This window comes from Monosiga brevicollis, genomic scaffold (assembly GCF_000002865.3).
Source record: "Monosiga brevicollis MX1 MONBRscaffold_32 genomic scaffold, whole genome shotgun sequence".
Taxonomy (NCBI): Eukaryota; class Choanoflagellata; order Craspedida; family Salpingoecidae; genus Monosiga; species Monosiga brevicollis.
The window spans coordinates 135,324-150,743 of record NW_001865069.1 but is presented as its reverse complement, the minus strand read 5'-3'; the positions used below and the strand labels follow the sequence as shown (position 1 = coordinate 150,743).

Below are 15,420 nucleotides of genomic sequence, written 5' to 3'. Positions count from 1 at the left end.
GTAATGCAATGAATGTTTATACAACACGATGTCTTTGCGCTGTGGGATCGCAAGGTTGCAACCTCGCGCCTCGCGCCCCACCTGAATACCCCAAATCCATATGGTAGTTGACTGAACAGGTCTTATCCTTCCTTGTCACTGCGGCCGGCGCCGTGGGTGGCTCCTTGGTTCACAGACGCTCGCACGTGATTGCAAGACATCCCTCCCATACTAAAACAGCACATCATGAGAAAATTGCTCAGTATTTGTGTGCTTGCGACGGTAAAAGGGAAAATATTTGAAGAAGCGTTGTCTGGTTTCGAGACTCAGAACTGAACCCCGAAAAACTTCAATTATATGCTAGGGGTGCGATTGAGAGGGATGTGCGTGAACGAGAGAAGAGGGACGGGAAATCCAATTCACATATGGTATGTTTTCACACGCACAGAGGTGTAGTGCGTCGATGGCAACATCAGAAATAAGGGAAAAAATTTTCTAAAAAAAAAAAGGCACGAAATTGAAGCGAAATTTGAAGTAAATTATGATGAAGAAGAAGAATACATGCACAACGAATCTCTCAATGTCAAGCATCAGCCTCTACACACTCCTTGATAAGACCAGGGAGCTCATAGTAGCGGCGGCGGCTCGGGTGGACCCAGAACCGCAAGAAACTTGTGAGCTTGGAATGGTGCCAAGGGCTCTTGACATCTATGTTTATAGTTCACGGGGCGTTGTAGATGGGGCGGGCGTGAGTCAACGTCCCCCAGCGCCAAGGGTGCAAGGTCAAGCCTGGTGCAGGATGGATGTACAAACACACCTTCGACGGTTGTGCCACCCGCAGGAACCATGTACTTGTAGGGCGGCTTCTCAATGTTAAGCAGCTCATTGGTCGTCGCGTCCATGAGCACCTGTTTCCATTGACCCCGACACACTTGGCCCGCAAACATAACACCTGAAAAACATTATGACAAAGGCTGAGTGGACGAGATGATCTAGCAGGGTGAAGCCATGCGCAGGCAAAAACGTACCAAAGATGTTGATGGCCACGGAGGCAACCATGGCAAGCGTGATAAGAGGCGATCCCATGACATCGAGTTGCTGACCCGCCACGATGCACAGATAGAGAAAGAGGAGATGACCAAGCATTTGCAGTGACAAATGAAAGACAAAGTTGCGATGATTGTCGTCAGCCACCACGGCGTCCATCCAAGCACAGTAATGATCAAAACGGTGGTAGCACTTGTCTGTAAAAGGCTCGTGCTTTGATCGCAGCGGCTATTACGAATAGATAAGATCGCAACCAAAATAAGACAACAGTGCCACCACCAAGCGAAGGGTGAGTGGGCATCAAGGATGGAATGGAATAGGCAAGCAGAAAGGACTGCCACATGCACGCACACACCCGTTCAATACCACAGGTGAAGCAGATGCGCTTCGGATCCACACTGAGCTCTGGTCCCTCGAGCAACTTGCGCTTCAGCTCAGCCCGTGGCACTGAGCACCGCACCGTACCGGGATCCATCTGTGTATCAATACTGGCAGAGTAAGATCGGGCAAGCACATCTCACCTGGCAAGCCACGGTCTACGCATGAGCCAGACAAGCAGATAGATCGTACCGAGCTGGTGCGGTACCAGTTCAAAAGCCAGACGACGAGAAGTGCAAAGCACACTCGATTCAAACCATACAAGCGCTCACTAAAAAAGCCGAGAAAACAAAACAAAAAAACCGAAACAAGACGCATGAGTGAGAAGCAAATGGATGACCAGCAACCGTGCAACGACATGTCAGTAAAGTAGTGGCCAAGGACGACGAGGCCAGGCCGACGCACTCTGTTGCGGGCCAAAGGAAGCCAAACCACAAGGCAAAGCACACCAGCGTCGATGCCATGTATCCATACTATGGAGGAAACACGCACACATTGCTCGTGAGAGATTTGCACGAAGCCAAAAACGTGGCGAGCAAGAGCGAGTCAACATTCAAGACACACATAGAGATTGTTAGGGTTGCTGAGACGATTGTTCTGGCTTTTGACCACTTTCATCAATTCCGTGCGGATGTCTTGCAGGTTGTAGCGCTATCCAATTGCAAAAAGCGAGGGGAGAAGGAGGGAGCGGATCAGCGTGACAACCTGTCGTGCAAGACGCTGACAACCATGGTCCAACTGCCATCGCGCAGCACACGCGTACCTCGGCAGTGTCAACGCACGTCCAGCCCTCGTTGTTGGCCATGAGAGGATCCATTTTGAAGCGATACATCGGTCGATCGAGCAGAAATTTGCATGGCATCAAGTGCCCACTAATAGAGTCAAGATCAGCGGAACAAGATGAGCACGGGAGCAATGGGCGTAATCTGTTTGACTGTGATGCGTACCGTTGCACTGCCCGATGGAGGGCTGAGTTGCCGTCGGTATCAATGACGGACATGTTGGCACCGTGTGCCTAGGAATAAAAGTACAATCAGGTGAGATTGAAGGTCAATGGAGCGACGCAGAGCAGAGTCATTGTCTATCTATGTTGCGCGATGCTCTTGTAATTTCCCGAGGAGGACCGGTGGCGCGTGGTGTGCATACCCGGAGAGCAAACAAGGCGTTAAGGCTCCCAGAAAAGGCAGCCCAATGAACGGGCGTAGCGCCTTTTTGGTTGCGAGAATTTGGGTCTGCACCCGCCATGAGGAGGGCCAGAACGACAATGTCCAGATTCATCTAGCAGAAACCATCCCATTTCAAAGAGCAGCAGCGGGCATTCAGGGACGGTAAGCTCAAGGCCAAAACTCGTGTTGACGCGGTAAAAGTGGCCACCACTCGATCATGCCTGAATGGCGTAGGCCAATGCGCTGTTGCCATGCTTATCCACGAGATTGATTGTGGCCGGATGAGCCGCCAAAAGAAGACGCATGACGCTCAAGGTGGTTGATTTAACAGCTGTGACAGAGGGGAAGCAAAAGGAGTCAGAGCTACATGGCAGCTGATCATGCGGCAAACTTTGGAAAGGGTTTGCGGTGAGCGATGCAAGGAAAACAGTGTGGCCGAGGGAAGCGCACCTGGGGCCATGCAGCACCACATGAGTGCCGTCTGACCATCATTGGTAGTAGCATGGATAAGGCTTGGATCCTTCTCAAGGATCAACTGTGTGGCAAAGCAATACTCAGGGTCAGACGGAACAAGGGCCGTCCAGGGCTAAGCAAAGGAAATATCGTCCTGACGCGCTCATGACTTGAGACAAGAGCCACCCTTCATACCGATGCGAGGGGGGCGTAGCCAGAGAAACAGGCCCAATGCAAGGGGGTCGCGCCGTAAGCATCGCGTTCATCAAGCGTAGCAGCAGTCTCGACGGCTTTCCTACCCAGACCGAGTCCCAAGCAGCATTCCATCAGCATCAATATCGTATGGGCCGAGGAAACGGATAGATCAGCGGCGCGCATAGGGGCTGCCCCTCCCCACGTGTTTGGCGAACCGCTCAGGAAAAAGACCACAAAAGATTCACCTCAGCTGCGTCAATCGTCCCTGTACAATAGTGGAGATGACCGGAATCTTCTCATCGGCTGCCTTCTCCAGCTGATACGCCGCCACGATATCCTTGATCGCCCGCGGGTTCACATTGACCGCCATGGCGACAATCGCACACACACACGGAGGAGCAAGAGAGCGAGAGAGTGAGAGTGTGTGAAGAATGAAGTTTAAGAGAGAGAGAGAGTTTGAGAGAGAGAGTTTGAGAGAGAGAGTTTGAGAGAGAGAGAGAGAGAGAGAGTTTGAGAGAGAGAGTTTGAGAGAGAGAGTTTGAGAGAGAGAGTTTGAGAGTTTGAGAGTTTGAGAGAGAGAGAGAGAGAGAGGAGAGAGGAGAGAGTTTGAGAGAGAGACACATGCAAAAGGATGAGCTGTTCTGTTTTGTCATCATGTGGCTGTTTGTTTTGGCGGGAAAAAACACTCATGGTTTGTCGACAATTTAATTTTGCAAAGCTGGGTATAAGGCATTTCTCACAGAGCAACAGCAGCAGCAGCAGCAGCAACAGCAACAGCAGCAACGACAACGACAACGATGGAGCTTGAAGCGGGTTGCAGTTTTCACTGGCGCTGCTTGCTTCCGTACCAAAGCCGACAGGTTCCCCCCTCCCCTCCCGTCGCTGCCGGTGAAAGTTGTATCGGTCAGACCCCTCCTGGCACGACGTGATGGCCGCGCAGGATGAGCTGAGTGCGGCGCTGGGTGGGGCCCAGCCCATCAGTCGGCTCCACAAGCTGCTGAGCGTCCCCAGCTGCCGTCTCAAGATCCTTAAAAAACACCATGCTCCCCTACAGGCAGCCATCCAGCAGGTGGGCTTCTGCCGGCCCCTCGCATTAGCCTCAAATGCAGTCCCAACCCTTTTCTCCGATCGCACATCTACTGTTCCACCTGTTTCGACTGCATTCTACTCATTGGTGTCCTCAACCACTTGCCGCTGCCCCATCGAGTCCACAGGCTCTGTCCGAGTCCAAATTCGAGGTCCTGGCCCTGCTAGCCAAGATCCTGTATCGCCAGCTCGAGGACCCGTCTGATCGCAGCGGTGTCAGCACCTTTATCAGCGAGGCGCTTCGGCAACAGCATTTTCTCGAGCTTGTGGGCCCCAAAGCCCCAACGGCCGTGGCTGTGGCCTTTTTGCGCATCCTCATGTTCTACCTCGGCTCGCCGCGCCGCAATCTCCACTCGCGCATCATGGCCGGCATCATTCAAGCCCTGCTTGAGGTGACCTTTGGCACGGGCCATCCCGATTGTGGACTCGCGGTGCGTTTCGATCATTTGTTTTTCACCACCGTTCGTCCCCAGCCAACCGCAGGGTGCATATCGGGGATACCCCAACAAGTGATTCTGATGGTTCCCGTCTTGGGCAACACGCATAGGCAGCCTCAGCCCTCAACGCCATGATGCAGAGCGCTCTGCCCAACCAGCGCGAGCTGTACAAACGTGAATGCAACCTGGACCATCGCCAGTTGGCCACGCACTTGCAGCGTCTGCCTGCCCTGGGCGGTCCGTTGCTCTTGTCTACCACCCATGCTCCTGCCTTGTCCAAGCGTGCCCTCTACGCTCACCTGTGTGCCAACACCAGACTTTGATCTACAATTTGAAGCGCTCCAAGTTCTCTACTCCATCATGGGCTCCAAGGTACGCTGCATCGCTTTAACCATAAAAAAAAACCAAAAAAAAACAAAACAAAAAAACAAAAAAAAACAAAAAAAAAAAAAAAAAACACCACAGACGAATGACGCTTGCCATGACCTGTAAAGCATTGCCAAGCCCTCCAACACCACGTGAATGGAGGCGACAGCGGTCCCAAGCAGCCAACCCACACAAAAGCAAACCACCTCATCACTTTGCCTGACCGGTTCCCAGGATCGCGAGGCCATCGCGGGTCATTGTGATGGGGTGTTTCCAGCATCGTGGCAACAGGCTTTTCAGGACCTGGACGTGGCGGCCTTTGACGAGGAGGCCTGTCAGCTTTTGGTCGAGCTCAATCAGGCCGTGAAACACCCCAGCGTGCAATCGCTGACGGCACGCTCCATCAAACACGAGGCTCGTGCTCAAGTCGCTCGGGCCTTGCAGGAAGAGCGCACGCTCTGCCACTTCAACCAGCGCTCGCAATGCCTGACGTACACCAACAAGGACGATTGTGTTGTGGTCATCAAGGCTCAGCATGTGACGCGCTTTTCCGCAGCCAAAAGTACGCCCGACCCACTGCTGGCGCAACGCAACGATCTTGATGCATGCACCTTGGCTGCCATTCTCATCCATGCTCGCCCTGGTTGTGGATTTGCCGTAACTATTTGTGGTGTGACAGATGTGCTGACGGTGCAGGTAGAGGGAGCAGGACATCCGTTGGCAGGTGTGGTCACGCTGACGTTTGAGCCGGCGATTCACCCGGGACCGGCCGCGGCACTGGTCTTTGGAGCTGACAAGCAAGAGCGGGTGGAGCCGCGCTCGGTCGCTGTTATCATGCCCATTCGAATTGACAAGCGTCAGGCGCAGGTAGGGGTGCTACCACGTTTGGTGGCTGCTGCATGGTCTCGAAAGGAAGACACGTCTGCACACTGCCAGCCTGCCACATGCTAAGCTGGTCTCTGGTGCCTTGTGACAAGGACCCCCTTTGTACCGTGATTATTGGGTCCCAGCTTCCTGATGTGCTGTCCATGTGTGCATGCTTTGTGGGTGCGCCCATCTAGGACAAGATGGTGCGCACAATCCGCTCTGTTACCGTGGGTGTTCGTGCCACAAGTCCCGACAATGACGGGCCGGCGTCAGCCTGCACGGACGCCGACTCGAGTTCCCACGCATCACCGGAACAGCCCACGCAGGTGGATCCGGCAAATCAGACGGACCAACAAAGTTCCTCAGAGTCGCCAGAGCCAACCAAGAGGTTCGGCCACAACCCAGATCCAGATCTGGGTTTGACCTCGAGCCAGGAATTTGAGTCTCAAGAGCTGCTCAAACCACGGCCAAACCAAGCTGATGCTCGGGCTGGTGCGCAAGCACGCGCCGTGGGTGCTGCAGCCGCGGCAACAGCGTCCACCAAAGCCGTTCAACGTCCTGGTACCACCACCACCACCACCAAGGCGCCTCGCAAGAGCAGCAAGCGTGGGAAGCAGCGTCCATCTGCCTCGCCAGCCGAGCAAGATCCCCCGTTTATCAAGAAACACGTGCAGGAGAGCGATTCAAGCAATGCAAGTCCAGGCTCTGTGCAGAGCAACGCCGCAGAGGGCATGACACGAGCAGCAGCAGAGGTGTGTGTGTGTTTGTGTGTGCGTGCGTTGGTGGTGCTAGGGGCGCGCGACATGTAGCGTAGTTTGAGCTTGTATCTGGGGTGACTCATTCGCTGGGTGGCTTTTTTGGGGGCGATCGGGTAGGCTGAATATGACCACGCACTTGCCGAAGCGAAAAAGAAGCTCGAGGCTCTGAAGAGCGCCAAAACTGCCTCAGAGGCTCAGGCGGCAGGGAAACGGGTGCGTACACAATGTAAACATGCGTGTGCCATGGTCTGGGGGCACACTGCGATTAAACACGATCTCGTCGATTGATCGCTTAATGCTTGAAAGTTCAAATGATCCTTATGCTGAGCTTGTACTCGTGTCGTGACTCGCAGGGCCGCATGGGCGAATTGCCCTATCGCTCGCTGGTCGTGGTTCGCACGCCACGCAGCGAGGTGCAAGCCATTCCTGACACCCCACCCGAGACTAGCCCAGCACCTATCACCAAAGCGTCACAGCCTCAGGTTTGGCCGCTTGCACGCAAACACTAAGCTCGGGATCATGGCGGTACTCGCACGGCACTCATGCGGACCCCATGCTGGTGCTGTCGTTGTCTGCTCCGTCGTTACGTTGCTCCACACCCTGCCATTTGCCTGGCCACAGATCGGGGAGGAGCCCTATACCAAGGCGCTTTTGGCGAGTTGCGGCCTGACACTGGCAGACTTGCAGGAGGCGATTGACGACGAAGACGCCGAGGATGGCGATGGCGATTGCGGCCCAGATGGTGGCCAGAGCAATGGTGATGATGATGGTGACGTCGAAGCCATCGCCAATGGCAACGCGAGGCGCCGTCGGGAGGTGCTGCGCAAGGCTGAGCGTGCTGGCCAATGCGGCTGCACGCATGGACTCGGAGGCAGAGGACTCGATGGATACGGAGGAGCTGGCCGCGGTGCTCGAGGCTGCGGAGCGTCGTCGTCTCGTCCGCTCGACTGCAGCTGCAGCTGCAGAGGACGTCGATGAGGACTCGTTGGACCTGTCGTCGGAAGCGGGCCAAGCGACGGCCAGCCCGGACCTGGTGAGCAAGAAAGCAGAAGGACAAGAGGAAGAGCGGGCGAAGCGTGTCGTGCGCAAGCAAGCAGCCGGGTCAGCGGGCAACAAGAAGTGGAGCGGCAAGCGCAGTACACGAAGCAATGCTGCCGTCCAGCAGTGGGACTCTTCCACAACGGGGCGGGCATCAAAGCAACGCCAAACAACCCGCCGAGCTGGCACCAAGAAGAACCATGGGCAGAAGCGTGCGGCTGTGCCAAACCGCCACAAGGACGATCATGCTGATGAGGACGAGGACGCCGAGGAGCAGGCTGAACAGGAGCCGTCGGAGGCGCCCGAGCTGTCGGAGCAGGAGGCACGCCAAAGAGCCAAGGCGCTGCGAGGTGGGCGGCGGCGCAAGCAGGTCATGGACAACAACGACGCGCCACGAGCCAAGCGGGGCAAATCCGATTTGTCGATTGGCCAACCGCAGGACCCGACCCCGGACGTGGTGCAGTGGAAGGCTCAAAAGTCGAATGTCCGCCGATCCGACGGCGCCGGGGTTCAGCGGCGTCTCATTCTCGATGACGAGTGAGGCTTTGGGTGGCTGAATCAATGCTCTCGCTAGGCTGATCTGGGGTATAGGCGACCCTTCTCACATTTTGTTGCTAATGTGTAGGCTTGAAGCAGCAGCGGTGCCCGATTCGCCTCGAGTGGCTTCCGACCAGGTTGCTCAGGTACGTGTAAGTGCTACCCGGGCATGATCACCGGTGTCTTTCTTTCTCCCCACTTGGAGGGCTTGTGTCTCGCTCACATTTTTACACCCCTCGCTACCGGGCGGATGGGCGTTGGGGGTGATAGACGGATGCGGGGGATGAGGTGGAGACGGCATCGCTCGCGGCCCTTCAAGATCGGGCGCGTGCCACCCTGGCCACGCTGGAGCAGCAAGATGACGACCTGATGACCATGTACGTGCTTGATCTCCCCAAACGGTTGACTTTTCGGGGCGGTCCTAAGACAGTCGCTCCCCGACTACCCCTTCCACGCTGCTCGGACCACCCCATTCTACTCATATTGGTCTGAACTGCCCTCCATCCTTGGGGGTGCTGGCTGATGGCGGCAATGCGTCAGGATACAAGGGCGGCACGCCAAGCTTGGGCTGGCAGCGCAGGGCCAGCAGTTGCGCCGCCGACGCCGGCAGCTCGTGGCACGAGGCCATAAGCTGCTGCAGCAGCTGGGTCAAGAGCGCCAGGTGCTCAAAACCCGGCTGCTACAGGCCAAGGTGGCGTGGGGGGAGGCGCAACGCCTGCTTGAGAGCATCTCGACCGAGGCGGTCGCCACCAAGCTGGAACAACACTCGCACGCAGCTCGCGAAGGCTGCTTGCGAGAGGCCCTGCAAGTCGTCCAGGCCATGACTCAAGATTCGGAGCGCGCTCGCTCCAAGCAGCTCATGCTCATGGCCTCGATGCTCGAGTAACCTTTCACCTCTGTCTTCGTCATCAACTTGGCCTAGATTTGCCGATCACCAAAGTCGTCTTTCTTTTTTTTTTTTTGTATGGATGTTTGTATGTAAAGTTTTTTACTTTCGACGTGTTTGTCTTTCTTTCGTTGTTATTTTGAAAATTGAATTTTACACACACTTATTTTTCCGAGGGGTTGGGTCTTGTGTGACGGCAGCGACCCGTGAGACAGTGCGACAACAAGTGAGCTTCTCGCATGGTCTGTGGCTCGGCAGTACGGGGTGGAACATCGGAGATGGGGTTTAACATTCTCGTCTGATTGACTCGACGATCTCATGAGCACTGTGAGCATGGTTCAGCCTTTGACCTTGCCGTTGACACCTGTTGGACTCCATCAGTTGTAGAGAGACCTGTTGTCAACGAGCCCGCGCCCCTGCTTCGACCCGCCGAAATGGTACGGCAATCGATCTTTGATCTGCACACGACACAGGCGCACGCACACACAGGCTCGGCAAAACAAACGGCAGCTGCATGAGCCCGCATCAAATTATTGGCTTTGCGCGTTTCGCGGGTGTTCGATTCACCCCCTTTGAAACCTCTGTTTCTGCGTTCCTGTCAACCTCCTCGCGCTGTTTGTTATACTGACCTCCTGGGGTACCTGCTCGGACATGTCAATGGGTTGCACAGGACCGCTACCGGATCATCAAGACGTTGGGCGAAGGTGCCTATGGCAAGGCGCTGCTCGCCAAGCACAAGACAAGCCAGAAGCAGTACGTCATCAAGGAGATCAAGATGAACAAGGTTTGTTTTCCAACACGACCCCACTGAACTGAGTTCACATGGACATTTGCCCATTTACCACTGCTCGAATGAATAAGAAAGACAATTTGCGGCCCTTGCGCTTTGAAATTGACGTGTCTTTGGTGGTTTAGATGTCGGTCAAAGAGCAACGCGAGTCTCGCAAGGAGGTCGCCGTTCTCAAGAAGATGGCTCATCCTAACATTGTTTCCTACCATGACTCTTTCGAGGAGCGCAAGAGCCTCTACATTGTCATGGACTACTGTGATGGTGGTGGGTAGGCCTGATACTTTCCTCTTTGTCGTGCCCCTGTGAGCCACCATCTACCTTCACCTGCTGCTGCAAACTGGTTTTTCTTCATTTCAAGGTGACTTGTGCCAAAAGATCAACGCGCAGAAGGGCGTCAACTTTCCGGAAGATCAGATCCTCGATTGGTAGGTGATTTCGCGTGGTGTCTTGCTTCACTGCCCTAGCCTGCTTGGGCTGTGGCGGTGTGCTCATACATCTCCGTTTTTGGGACAATCAAATTAGGTTTGTGCAACTGTGCTTGTCCATCAAGCATGTGCATGATCAAAAAATCCTGCATCGTGACCTCAAGTCCCAAAACATTTTTTTGACCCGGAACAACATCCTCAAACTCGGTACGCATCCTGCAAAAGTGCAACACCTGTCACAGCATTTCCCTGATGGCCCTTACTCAGCGCTCATTGAGATACATTTTGGTTGGTATAGGTGACTTTGGCATCGCTCGCGTGCTCAAAACCACGGGCGAATTGGCTCGGACCTTCATCGGAACTCCGTACTATCTCTCTCCGGAAATTTGCGAGAACAAGCCGTACAACAACAAGAGTGACGTGTGTTGATGCCTTCCCATTCTGTTTCCTCCGTGCACAGCTTTTGTTGATTTGAGGAGCTCGCTGTTCCACCAGTTATCGACCTTTGCGTGTCTTTCTCATGCTGCTTTTTTTGATTGGGGTATATCGGCAGATCTGGTCTTTGGGTTGCATCTTGTATGAGATGGCAACACTCAAGCATCCTTTTGAGGCTGGGTCCATGAAGGGCTTGATTCTCAAAATCATCCGTGGCAACTATCCCCCAATCCCCTCCTTTTACAGCAAGGGTCTGCGCAGCTTGGTGGAAATGGTATGCCTGACGCAATGCCCTGCACAATAGCATGCAGGTGTGCTTGCATCTCATCTTCCGTGTTGGACCTGTTTTGATAGTGCTTCCACCGTGACCCGCGTCAGCGCCCGAGTATCAACCGCATCTTGGAGATGCCCATCATCAAGCGCCGCATCGCTACTTTCCTCGGAGAAACGCTGTATGCCAAGGAGATGTCGCACACCATCTTGCACAGCGATCCTTCAAAGATTCGCGCGTTGGATCCCGAGCTGAGCCGACCAAGCTCAGGTGCCCAGCGTCCGACCAGCGCCGCCTCAATGGCCAGCAGTCGAGCCTCTGGTACGTGTCCTATTGCGCAATGTCTTGCGCATGGAAACAATTTGGCTCACGGCAGGTCCTCGTTTCGTCATGCCAGGAGGCTCTGTTCGTTCTGAACGCGAGCGACGCTCCCGTGCTGGGGTGTCCTCGTCAGCTTCGGGCCACAGCCGTCGCTCAGCCGCGGGTTCAGGCCACGCCGGTAGTGGTGGTAGCAGCAACAGCAGTCGCATTGCCTCTGCTGCTAGCGTCTACAATGCCCCCCAGCCCGGGCAACGCAACCGGCAGCAGCGTTTGGCCGCCGTCTACGGCCAGAAACTTTCCAAGCCCTCCGGCAGCTCGGGCAGCTCGGGCAGCTCAAACAAGGCTAAAAAGTCCCATGATGATGATCGCGTGCGCGCATTTGATGCTCTGAAGAACAAGCAAGCTCAGGTAAACCTTGATGCATTGTTCAGCGGAGGAAGAATCGACCTTCGGCCCGTACTTATGCGGTCGGCCTGCTTGAATGTAAACCTGTGTGGTTTTGTCATGCCGTAGGAGTACAAAGATGAAGTGCGTCAGCGCCACGAGAAGTTGGCTCGAATGGTGCCTGCCGGGGCCGAGCGAGGGGCTTGGCGACAGAACATGGCCCAGCCAGCCAAGGCCGACGTCAACCGCGAGTACCGCCAGCGCCAAAAGCAGGCCATGATCAACAAGGCTCGCGCCCGTGGGCAGCCCATTGACCCTTCATGGCTTACGGACGACGATGACGGGGCCACCGCGTCGGGCAACAAACCAGCTCCTGCACCGATTAATAACAAACAGGTCCCGGCAGCTCGCCCCACTCCAATGGCCGCAGCGGCGCCCCCACCTGTCAAGAGCGCCGCTGGGGGTGCTTCATCACCCCACCCACCCGCATCAGCGCCCCCCTCCGGCGACGGAGCCAAGCGCCAACCTGGTCTACGAACCTTGGTGAACCGTGCCAACAATCGTGCTGATGCGCCTGCCGCCCCACCACGACCGCATTCCGAGCCCCCCGCAAACATTGATGTTCACCAGGCAAGTCCCGCGGATGACAATATTTCTCGTGTTGTGTGGGGTTGGATAAGGAAAGGCTTTGGAGCTGATCTTTCTCGATGGATTGCGTGCTTTTGCCTGTGCTAGTTGCTGGAAGATCACGAAAACGAGCAGGTTAAGGAGGCTGCTGCGCAGCGTCCGAAACCCCAGGCCTGGGAAGTGCCTTCGGCGGATCATAGCAGCATCTTGGACACGGTGAGATTTCTTCACCTTCCCTCTACCTGTCACTGTTGGAGCGCCGCCGTTTCGAATTGCGCTCGTTTGGGTACTGACCACGTTGTAACCGATAGTATTCTGAGCAGGAGCTGCTCGAGAGCTTGCAGCGGCGTCGGGCTGCCAAGCAACACCAGGCCAAGGGTATGTGGGGCAAGCAGCAGCAGGTCAACATTCCCATCTTGGGGACGATCGTGGCCGATTCCCCCGTTCCAACTGAAGCGGGGACAGAGGACGAGGAACACTCCGCCGACACGCACGAGGCGACCATCATTCCAGAGAAGCAGGACAGCCAGCACGAAGAGGAGGCCGACAATGGCGAGGAGGAGAACAACGAGGATGAGAACAACAACGAAGAGGAGAAGAACAATGAGGAGGAGGCTGATGCTGTGCGTCAAACGGCTGCCAAACGATTTGAATGATGTTCACACGCCTTACTCATGAAGTTCGCGCCACGTTGCTGTCTGTGGGTGCGCGTTTAGGATGACGGCGAGGATTACGTGCAGCTTCTGGCCACCATGAAGGCCGTCATGAGCCAATCCATTCAACATCGTTCCAAAGTCGGCGAGAGCAAGCCATCAGGCAAGACTGAGGCCAAAACCGGGGTCACCAGTGATCAGACCGCTGAGAACCAAGCGAACGATGACGATGATGATGACAGCTACTTTGAAGAGTCGGAGGATGATGATGACGAGGACGAGGACGGTGTAGCCACGCCAACCCAGATTGCCAGTCCCAGCAAGGTTTGGCACCTCTCCTCAACAGAATAAAGCTGTCTGTGCCCGAGCCTGCCCTATTTCAACAGTTCATGGTTTGGCGTACGTATGTCCGGTGGTGATAGGCGGAGCCTTCTGGTGATTACGACTCGGAGGATGATCAGGCCACCGAGCAAATGTTGGCACAGATGAAGGCCATGGTCGGCGCAGAGGATAAGTGCGTCCTGCGTGTGTTAACATTTCAGAAGAAGCGCGCGGGAAAAGGATGCTGGGCTCGAAGTAACCGGGCGCTTTGTTAAACCATGTTTTTGGGCATACGCAGGCCAAAACGCAAGCGAGCGGCCGCCGAGCAGACGGGCAGCGTGTTTTTGCGCCTCGAGATGGCGCGTGCCGAACTTGAGCAGCAGCTGGGCGAGCACAAGTTTTTGCAAGCCTATGCTCTTCTGCAAGAGATGCAGGAGGTCGATGATGAAGAATCCACCCACTTGGAAGAGCAGCTGCAGGAGGTGCTCGGACGCGATCACCATCAGGTTTGGGTTTGCCACATGCAACTTTTTGGAGGGTTGTATGATCAATCGCCTGCTCTCACGTATCATTGATGAATGTTGGAATCGGTGACGGTGGGGACAGGAATTTTTCCAAAAGCTCTTGTTTCTGGTTACACAGGATGGACAGCACTTTGACAATACAGGCAGTGCCCCTCCTGCCGCCTCTGAAGGTGTTAAGCAAGCAAACAATGATCGGTCGACTGGCACAAGCCTTGCTGGTGGCGTAAGCCGGGCCCGCAAGGACGACGATGACGGCGATGATAACGGTGAAGAAGACAACGATGAGGATGAGGAGGACATGGATGCTTTGCTCAGCACTCTCAAACAGTGCATGGAACAGGAACAACCCGAAGACGACTTTTCCCGGAGTATCCAGCGCTCCATGCAGGCGCATCTGGCCTCGATGCGGCTGGAAACGGGAGGTGAGGCGCTTTCGATTCGTCAGCGCGATGATGCGCCCAGCGGTGTCCAAGATGGCCACGGCGGAGGTGTCGAGGACCTCCATGATGATCAAGGCGAAGACGACGACGACGATTTGGACGTGGGTTCAACGCTATTGATGAATCCAGCCGCCATGATGGCTGATGGTGATGGCGATGGTGGCAGTGATAGCCAGGCCAGTAGCGACGACGAGGACGCCGGTACACCCGTCCTCGGCGCGACGACCACCATTGCTCACGAGGTGGACGAGGACATTCAATCTGGAGAGGACAAGAAGAAGAAGAAGCAATGGTTTGTTCCAACATAGTGGCTCAAGTTGGTTGATTTTGATCGAGAGACAGAGAAGACAAGAGTGCCTTTGTGTGCGCGCGCACGTGTGTGTGTGTGTGTGTGTGTGTGTGTGTGCTGTGTGCCCCAGCACCATGGTCAAAGCGTTATGTACTCTGGGAGAGTTGTGTCGTGCTTGACCATTGATCTTGACATTCCGGGTCGATGGTGCACATGATTTTGTCAGTATGGGCCCTGGAAAAGATGAGGAAGAAACGAAGGAAGAAGCAGCAGCCTGAGACTGTTCAAGCTAGTTCCTTAAGCAATTCAAGCAAAGAAGATGAAGCTTAAGAATGAGAAGATGCAGGGGGTGGGGAGTGCTGACGCTTCAGTCAAACAATGCGTTTCAAGTGTGACGTTTGTCTCGCTCTTTTTCAAGGTGTGAAAAGGCAGCAGGGGGCACGAACGAAGACGATGAGCGTTCTTATGGAAGCTTCCTCTCTGCGTGCAAAGCATCATGGTGACATGTCTCTATCTTTGTGAATCAAGCGAGCTGTATCTCTTTTGTAGCTTGTGTTTTTCTTTGTGAGATTAAGAGACTCTATGCGCACCTCTTCTTCCAGCTCTCCAACGCGAGACTGTCTCTTCCAAGCACAAGCAGGCGTAGGGTCATCTCTTCTCCGATGCACGAAAAGGGGGTAAAGCGGAGAGAATTCACTTTAGCGTGTGTTTGTGTGTATGTGTGTGTGTGTGTGTGTCCACGGCAGC

At 55.0% G+C, this 15,420-nt stretch overlaps 2 protein-coding genes across 2 annotated transcripts; one reads left to right on the top strand and one right to left on the bottom strand.

Annotated features, from left to right (window-relative positions):
- Nucleotides 1-169: 169 nt before the first annotated feature.
- MONBRDRAFT_34224 (uncharacterized protein) lies at nucleotides 170-3,874 on the bottom strand (the record flags this gene model as incomplete). Its single annotated transcript, XM_001749597.1, has 12 exons — nucleotides 170-210; nucleotides 797-931; nucleotides 1,008-1,254; nucleotides 1,382-1,501; nucleotides 1,597-1,675; nucleotides 1,810-1,877; nucleotides 1,969-2,055; nucleotides 2,168-2,276; nucleotides 2,352-2,419; nucleotides 2,551-2,682; nucleotides 3,219-3,318; nucleotides 3,609-3,874. The coding sequence occupies 12 exons, from the start codon at nucleotides 3,872-3,874 to the stop codon at nucleotides 170-172; spliced, it is 1,452 nt and encodes a 483-aa protein (XP_001749649.1).
- Nucleotides 3,875-4,146: 272 nt separating this feature from the next.
- On the top strand, nucleotides 4,147-14,692 carry MONBRDRAFT_29172 (uncharacterized protein; the record flags this gene model as incomplete). Its single annotated transcript, XM_001749652.1, has 31 exons — nucleotides 4,147-4,287; nucleotides 4,433-4,735; nucleotides 4,852-4,978; nucleotides 5,058-5,113; nucleotides 5,342-5,669; nucleotides 5,787-5,974; nucleotides 6,169-6,726; nucleotides 6,850-6,945; nucleotides 7,086-7,214; nucleotides 7,354-7,548; nucleotides 7,604-8,307; nucleotides 8,396-8,453; nucleotides 8,578-8,684; nucleotides 8,848-9,189; nucleotides 9,230-9,285; nucleotides 9,575-9,630; nucleotides 9,864-9,977; nucleotides 10,109-10,247; nucleotides 10,342-10,408; nucleotides 10,506-10,615; nucleotides 10,707-10,828; nucleotides 10,962-11,117; nucleotides 11,198-11,435; nucleotides 11,491-11,843; nucleotides 11,949-12,440; nucleotides 12,555-12,662; nucleotides 12,758-13,069; nucleotides 13,163-13,423; nucleotides 13,522-13,613; nucleotides 13,719-13,926; nucleotides 14,027-14,692. The coding sequence occupies 31 exons, from the start codon at nucleotides 4,147-4,149 to the stop codon at nucleotides 14,690-14,692; spliced, it is 6,882 nt and encodes a 2,293-aa protein (XP_001749704.1).
- Nucleotides 14,693-15,420: the final 728 nt, after the last annotated feature.